Genomic DNA, 8699 nt, shown 5'->3' with positions numbered 1-8699 from the left:
GTGAAGGTGCGGCAGCTACCCGCATCGCACCCGCTGTTGCTGATTTGCTTCCTGCTGGGGTCGAAGGTGAATGACCTAGGCGCTCACCGCCATCACGTTGAACCGTCGCGGTCTTCCCGACGCGTTTCGTGTCATGCAGCCAGACCTCCGTCTTCTCCACATAATCACTTACTCGGCTGTTGCGATCGGATATCTCCTCCTCCAAATCCAGTTCCAACAATTCGAGCTCTAGCTCCTGTCGAGTTTTCTCGAGTTCGAGTTATTTCTTGCGGATCTCTAGCCGCTTTCTCCTTACTTCCAGGTCGCGGGGTAATACCGCGGGCTGCGAGGCTGATTCGTCCTTCCAGACAGTATTTTCCCCGGCACTTTCGCGCCTTTCCGGGGAGTTCCGGGGCGTTTCCTCCGTATGCTGCTGCTGTGACTCAATCACCTCACAGCTTGCGTCCTGATTTGCTCCTGCGTCCATTTTCCGCAACGACGGGTTTCCACAGTTTGCCAAAAAAAAAGGTCACTCGCGAGTTCGTGCTGCTCTCCACGGTGAGACTTACACAAGATTGTACCGCGCGTGTAACGTATAAAATTTTGACAATCGCGAGTTCGTGTCACGACACTTATTTAAACCGCACAGTGTTCGCTTAACTTAATAACGACTAGATTTTAAGAGTGTCTAAAGTGCGGATTTTGCGTAACACTAATGTAAAGATTTACATACGCTGGTGCGTTTAAACGAATCACTGAGTGAAAAATGTCCGTACAGTGCATTAATTTTGTGAAATGTTGCGAAAAAGATACTCAAAAGAAAGTTTCGTAGATATTTCTTAGTGGCGAAAAATCACAAAATTAGTTTTTATTCTCCGAGTAACTGACGCGAAAAGAGGCCGGGAGTCCGTCCTCCGGCCCTTTTATCCTCTCACCACCTCCCGCCATCGCGGTTCAATCGCGATGGAGTTTTCTCCTGTCGAGCAGTGGAACTCTACAACAGTGTCCTCTCTACCTTTGTGGTGTTCCCCAGAACCATAACAAACGCTGTTGTCACAACAATTGGGTAGGGACAGGATTCGGTATTTGAGCTTGTGATGGACAGCTATACCTATTCCTCCATGTGTGTCTCGATCGAGCCTTATGAAACTGTGGTTTGGTAGGTTGAAACTTTGGTGAGATCGTAGATGAGTTTCACTGATGGCGATAATGTCTATTGCTTCCTTTTGAAGGAAGTTTATGAACTCCAGTTTTTTGGAAAAAATGGAGTGTGCATTCCAAGTGGCAGCTTTAATAGCCATGAGGAAGCTCATCCATTATCTGTCGGACCAGCATAGTGACTTGCTGGTCGCGAGGGAGATCTTTCATCTCGCTATGAAAGCGGTTCCACAGTCGAGTGATGGAAGTGAACAGCGCCATGTCTGGAGAAAACTCCTCTAGCGCAAGCTGGGCTCTCAAACGCTCAAGTTTATCCTGAACCGGTTGTTTGGATGAGGATGGAGCTGGTGTTTTCTGCACTTCCATTGCCTTCTTCTGCACTTCCATTGCCTTCTTCGAGGTATTGGCAACAGCTTGTTGCTGATTTTGCTGTGGTTGTTGATGCTGCCGTGATTGCGCCTGACAGTATTCTGTTGGCAGCTGTTGTTCTTGAGGCTGGACCTGTGTTTGCTGACTGGGTTGTGGTTGCAGATTTGATGCAAGCTTTTCTATTATTTTCTGCTGTTGCATGATTTGCTGCTGCATCCTGTTCATCTGCTGTTGCATGTGTTCAAGCTGCTGTTGCAACGGATGATAATGGAGTTGTGTAAGCGACTGCCGCTGTTGTTGTGTCTCGTGTTGTTGACTTAGTGATGTCTGTGGTACCTGTGAAGGTTGTTCCTGTTGCAAGCTAGTTGATGGCAACTTTTGTTGTGGTATCCAGGTATGGTATTTTGAGGTGGAATCCAGCTGAGTCTGGAATTCCAGGCGGATTCAGCGGGTGGTGGTGCTAGATTATAGCGCGTTGCTGCCTTTTGATGGTATTTCCCGTCACGCTTTTCTAGGAAGTCACGACGAGCTAGGCAGTTATGGTTCAAGGGACTGTGGTTGCCCTCACAATTGGCACATCGCCTATTGTTTTCCAGCTCAACAAAGCACTGTTTAGCATGATGTTCTCCTCCACACTTCATACAGCGTGTTTTCATAGAGCAATGATTTTGCCCATGACCGAAGCGAAAGCAGTTTTTACACTGTGTCACTTCATCACGTACCGGGAAGTATCTTTCCCAGCGAACGTTAACCGATTGGATTCGTTTAACTTTTTGTAGCTGTTCAAGTGTGGTTTGGCCTTTATTGAAAGCGACCACGAAATTTTTGAACGAAGCTTTGGCGGCCACATTGCTTTCCATCAAACGGATTGAACTTGGTCGTGGAAGTTCAGTTGTCACTAGCCATTTCTCCACTGCTTCTGGGGTACCGAAACACAATCCCTTCAATATCACCTGGAAAGGTTTTTCTCCAGGAAAATCGTGCGAGTAAAACTCGCGTTTTAGTTGGTTCAAACGACCAACCACGGCTTCAAAACCATCGCGCGTATTGCACGAGATTTTCGTGTAGTTTCCCTTCAGGAAGTTGAAACTGGCTTCAAGTTTGCCCGTGTTTGCGAGAGCGTTAAACTCTGCAAATTCCTCTTCGAGGAGATCCTTTACGATTAAAGGAGGAATTCTCTCCTTCTTCATCGCATTCGCAGATGCTGTCACCGGTGTGACGTCATTACTTGCACCAGAACCATCACTTGGTGGAACCACTACCAATTTCGGCGAAGCTTTCTTCTTCGTAACATTTCCCTGAATATACGCACACTCCGCAGGGCGTTTGCGATCACGGCCAAAAGCCGGATCTATTGACATCGGTGATTCCTCCAACGCGCCGCACTCACGTACACACACACGCACAAAACGCTTCACTGATCAATTGAGCAAACGAACAATCGCGCGAGATCTACACGACCACTCACAACCGCAGCTAGAGAGCGTCTTGATGTTTTATTCCAAATCCATCTCCTTTTATAGACATTTTATTGGTCGCGTTCTTATCACTGTCTCACTCTTGTTTCCCTCTGTTTCTTTCTACTTTGCCTGTGGTACATTTTACTGCGGTACGTTTGTACAGCGGCACATCCTAGCAAAAATTCAACCTAACATATGTAGAAATTAGAAATTCGAATTTGTATATACCTCACACATACACCTTGACATCCTTACACATACACCTTTTCTATATGTACATCTTGTTTGTGCGATCACACCTAGGTTTAAGTATCTCAGGCAATACTGTCAAATAGAGATGTCATTCGTGATTGAGCGCTAAAACAGAAAACACGCAATTCTTCAGCCTTCAGTTAATTCTTCCGAAATTAAGAAAGATTACAATTCAGAAGTGGGATAAACCGTTTGTGCCGAAAAATGCTTACAAAAGAGGAACTTCTTTGTGCTTTGGAAGTTGCTAACATCGAAGTGCCTCCGAAAGCAACTTTACCACAACTACGCATGTTGTACGAGCAAAGTGTACCGAAAAACAAAATGGAGGAACAATCAACCCAGAATTTCATTCCTCAAAGAGTGTGTGCAGATGAAGACGAAGTGACGAACAATGGAAACCACGTTGCAGCAGCCGCCATCTTGATGAAAGACAAAGCTGCTCCGACATCTTCGACGCAAGGTGCTTCATTCGACGCAACTTCTCATCAATTGGAATTAATGGCGCTACGAGCAAAAATTATGGAAATGGAACAGCGGCAGACGTTTACGGATGGTCGATTGGTTCATCCCGAGGAGTTGAAACATTTGATACCGGAATTTTCTGACGGCCTCGGTATCAATAAGTGGATCAATACGATTCGCTACAATAGCGAATTATATGGATGGCAGGATCGCACGATGCTTTTATATGCAGGCAGTCGGTTGACTGGAGCAGCAAGCGAATGGTACAATGGCTTCCGTAACACTTTGAAGACATTCGACGAATTCGCTGACACAATTAAAAAGGCTTTTCCTGATCGCTGTAACGAAGCCGTTATTCATAGCCAATTAGCATCGGTCTACAAGAAAATTTCTGAGTCGTACACAAGCTATGTATACCGAGTAAATGCGCTGGGAATGTCAGGCCACGTGAGTGAGGAGGCTATCATAACTTATGTCATCAGAGGACTTTCTCGTGACCCTCTCTATGATAGCCTTGTGACCAAGGATTACCGCGATATTTACGACCTGATTGACAACATTAAGCGATATGAATCCCATCTTCTGTTGCGCAAAAACCCAGAACGCCGCAGCCCATCTCACATCAACACCATTTCCCCGAGACCGATTCCACCAAGACAAACGACGACAGAACCTCTTCGATGTTATAACTGCTCGAATCATGGACATCATTCATCGCAATGCACACAACCTCGCCGAGCTCCGGGTTCCTGTTTCCGATGTGGTAGCACATCACATGTCATTCGCAACTGTCCTGTCCCAGATAGACGTCAACTAACGGTTGCTGCGGTACAGGGCAACGACAATGAAACAGCGCATCTAGATTCTGGGGAAAATGGAAACTTCGTTCAACTTGAGGCCTATCAGGAGGTAAGTGTAGCTTTTAAGAGAAACAATGTTTGGAGCCCAGGGTTAATTATAACATCTCTTTTTGATTCCGGTAGCTCTAAAAGCTTCATAAATGAAGCCATTGTTCCGGTTACAAAACTAAGCGCTCCCCAACCAAGTGGATTTCGAGGAATAGGAAATGTGAATTTACAAACTCTTGGAACAGTACAGCTAAAACTTAGTTTTCGTAATCAAACATTCATTCACAATTTCTATATTTTACCAAAAAGCTACATGTCCCTATCCATGATAGTAGGGAGAGATTTGTTATCAGAATTTAACATCACACTCGCTCAATTCCGTAAACATTACAGCAAACTTATGCTGATGAATTTAAATAAAGATAAAATTCTGAACTTAAAAAAACCGGGTTTTTACCATAAGCTCCAAACGTTGGGTCTTTTACGTAGTTCGATCCAGGCTCCCTTACCAGAGGTATGCAAAGATTCGAAATTGTCCGATCCCAATATTTCTTCAAAATTCATTTCGATATCAGACAAATCTGAACATAAACAACAATATGACACAACTTTTTCTGAAATGTGTTCTATAAATATTAGCGATGAGGCTAGCACTATAAATGTTGGAGAACATCTTTCTAAAGAACAAGGCATTGCTTTAAGATCAATAGTGTCCAATAATTACATTAATTTTCCGGATAAACATATAATACCATCTGCTCATAAAATGCGAATTAGCTTAACTCATGATACTCCTATTTTCACAAAGCCTAGACGACTTTCTTTCGATGAAAGGAATAAAGTAAAAGTCATTGTGAAGGATTTATTAGAGAAAAATATAATAAGACCCAGTAACTCTCCTTATGCTTCCGCACTGGTACTCGTTAGGAAGAAAAATGGCGAAATTCGTAAGTGTGTCGACTACCGACCTCTTAATAAAGTAACAATCCGCGACAACTACCCGCTTCCACTCATAGAGACGTGCCTAGAACACTTGGGCAATAAAAAATTCTTTACGTTACTAGACCTAAAGAGTGGTTTTCATCAAGTGGCAATGGACGAGGATTCAATTAAATTCACAGCGTTTGTTACTCCAGACGGCCAGTACGAGTACACGCGTATGCCCTTCGGATTAAAAAACGCGCCAGCTGAATTTCAGCGTTTCATTAATACAATTTTGCGGAAATTCATCGAGAATGAAAAGCTGGTTGTATACATTGACGACATTCTCATAGCTTCTCAAGACTTTAAAGAACATCTTGAAATAGTTAGTGAAGTTTTGCATACTCTACGAAATAATGGGTTGGAGCTACGGCTTGATAAATGTAAGTTTGCTTACGATGAATTGGATTACTTAGGATACAAGGCCAATCATTCAGGTATATGTCCTAGCGATAATCATGTAAAAATTATCAAAAACTATCCTGTTCCTCAGAACACAAAACAGGTACAACAATGTTTAGGTCTTTTTTCGTTTTTCCGGAGGTTTGTTCCACATTTCTCTAGTATTGCAAAACCACTTACTAATCTTTTGAAAAACAATGTTCCATTTATTTTTGATGATGAGTGTAAAAAAGCATTTGAAACACTCCGAGATAAATTGATAGTAGCTCCGGTGCTTGCCATATACGACCCTAAACGCGAAACTGAACTTCACTGTGACGCAAGTTCGATAGCTTTTGGTTCTGTGCTTTTGCAAAAACAGGATGATGGTAGATATCACCCTATTTCGTATTTTTCCAAAACCACTTCGGCTGATGAAGCTAAATTGCACAGCTACGAGCTTGAAACATTGGCCGTTATATATGCGCTCAAACGTTTCCATACCTATGTACACGGCATTCCAATAAAGATAGTGACTGATTGTAATTCTCTGGTAGAAACGCTTAAAAATAGAAATTCGTCCGCAAAGATAGCACGTTGGTCACTGTTCCTGGAGAATTATAATTACATTATTCAACATCGCCCTGGATTAGCAATGAGTCATGTAGACGCATTAAGCCGACTGGAACATTTGGCTGCCTTCGATGATGTTGATATTGACTTCCAAATACGTGTAGCTCAGGCTAGGGATCCGCTTATCCAAACTCTGAAAAAAGAGTTAGAGACGACGGATGTCGAAGGTTACCAATTACAAGACGGTATTGTATTCAAACGATCACCTTCTAATAGGCTAAAATTATACGTGCCAACAGAAATGGTTAATAATCTGATACGATCAATACACGAACAAATAGGTCATTTGGGAGCCGAAAAATGTTGCAACCAAATAGATCAGAATTATTGGTTTCCTAACAGAAAAACACGGATAATAAACTTTATAAATAACTGCTTGAAGTGCATTATTCACTCTGCTCCATCTAGAGTAAATAATCGGAACCTTCATAGCATCCAAAAAGAACCTTACCCATTTGATACCTTGCACATTGACCATTTTGGACCGCTACCTACATCATCTTTAAAGAAAAAATACTTATTGGTAGTAATAGACGCATTTACGAAATTCGTTAAATTGTATCCAACAACTTCCACTAGTACAAAAGAGGTGTGCAATGCTCTAAAACAATATTTCTCTTACTACAGTCGACCTAAAAGAATAATTAGCGATCGAGGTACATGCTTTACTTCAGCCGCATTTTCCAATTTCCTTTCTTCTCGCGGAATTAGCCATGTGTTGAATGCCACAGGATCACCACAAGCTAATGGTCAAGTGGAAAGGGTCAATCGCATTATTCGTCCCATATTGAGCAAATTATCAAATCAGACCGACCATGTAGATTGGGTGACCCATTTGCTATCTACAGAATACGCTCTTAATAATACCATTCATTCGTCCACTCGTTTTTCCCCTTCTATGCTATTGTTTGGTGTTAACCAACGAGGCCCTTCAGTAGATATATTGACCGAATATTTAGAAGACAAAAACAAAGCATTTTCAGATTTAGAAACTATACGTGCAGAAGCATCATTCAATATTTTAAAATCACAACAAAATAATGAGAAACAACATGCTAAACACCATCGCCCTGCTCCCGTATTCAATGAAGGAGAGTTTGTTGTAATTAAAAATGTAGATAACACACCAAATTCAAACAAAAAACTCATTGCCAGATATAAAGGTCCATACGTTATCCACAAACGTTTACCTAATGACAGATATGTTATACGTGATATCGATGGAATACAAATGACGCAAATACCATATGATGGAGTGTTGGAGTCGGACAAGTTGAGAAGATGGATAGTGCCTCTGGGGGGAGCTTGATCGGAATATGTTCATAAAGCTACACTTAAGATTAAGGGTAGGGCTATACATATGCAGTAAAAATTGAGGTCAATTTCTCGTCAGGATGGCCGAGCTGTAGAAATTAGAAATTCGAATTTGTATATACCTCACACATACACCTTGACATCCTTACACATACACCTTTTCTATATGTACATCTTGTTTGTGCGATCACACCTAGGTTTAAGTATCTCAGGCAATACTGTCAAATAGAGATGTCATTCGTGATTGAGCGCTAAAACAGAAAACACGCAATTCTTCAGCCTTCAGTTAATTCTTCCGAAATTAAGAAAGATTACACATATATATATATATATATATATATATATATATATATATATATATATATATATATATATATATATATATATATATATATATATATATATATATATATATATATATATATATGTTAGGTTGAATTTTTGCTAGGATGTGCCGCTGTACAAACGTACCGCAGTAAAATGTACCACAGGCAAAGTAGAAAGAAACAGAGGGAAACAAGAGTGAGACAGTGATAAGAACGCGACCAATAAAATGTCTATAAAAGGAGATGGATTTGGAATAAAACATCAAGACGCTCTCTAGCTGCGGTTGTGAGTGGTCGTGTAGATCTCGCGCGATTGTTCGTTTGCTCAATTGATCAGTGAAGCGTTTTGTGCGTGTGTGTGTACGTGAGTGCGGCGCGTTGGAGGAATCACCGATGTCAATAGATCCGGCTTTTGGCCGTGATCGCAAACGCCCTGCGGAGTGTGCGTATATTCAGGGAAATGTTACGAAGAAGAAAGCTTCGCCGAAATTGGTAGTGGTTCCACCAAGTGATGGTTCTGGTGCAAGTAATGACGT

General features: G+C 41.9%; 1 protein-coding gene across 1 annotated transcript; it reads left to right on the top strand.

Moving 5' to 3' along the window:
• The first annotated feature begins 3170 nt into the window (after nt 1-3170).
• LOC133392205 (uncharacterized) lies at nt 3171-8101 on the top strand. Its single transcript, XM_061651743.1, has 2 exons — nt 3171-4589; nt 4664-8101. The coding sequence occupies exons 1-2, from the start codon at nt 3423-3425 to the stop codon at nt 4667-4669; spliced, it is 1173 nt and encodes a 390-aa protein (XP_061507727.1). The 5' UTR covers nt 3171-3422; the 3' UTR covers nt 4670-8101.
• Nucleotides 8102-8699: the final 598 nt, after the last annotated feature.

The sequence above is a fragment of the Anopheles gambiae genome, chromosome 2 (genome assembly GCF_943734735.2).
Source record: "Anopheles gambiae chromosome 2, idAnoGambNW_F1_1, whole genome shotgun sequence".
NCBI lineage: Eukaryota > Metazoa > Arthropoda > Insecta > Diptera > Culicidae > Anopheles > Anopheles gambiae.
Note: the sequence above shows the minus strand (reverse complement) of the source record. Positions and strands in the feature narration are given on the sequence as shown.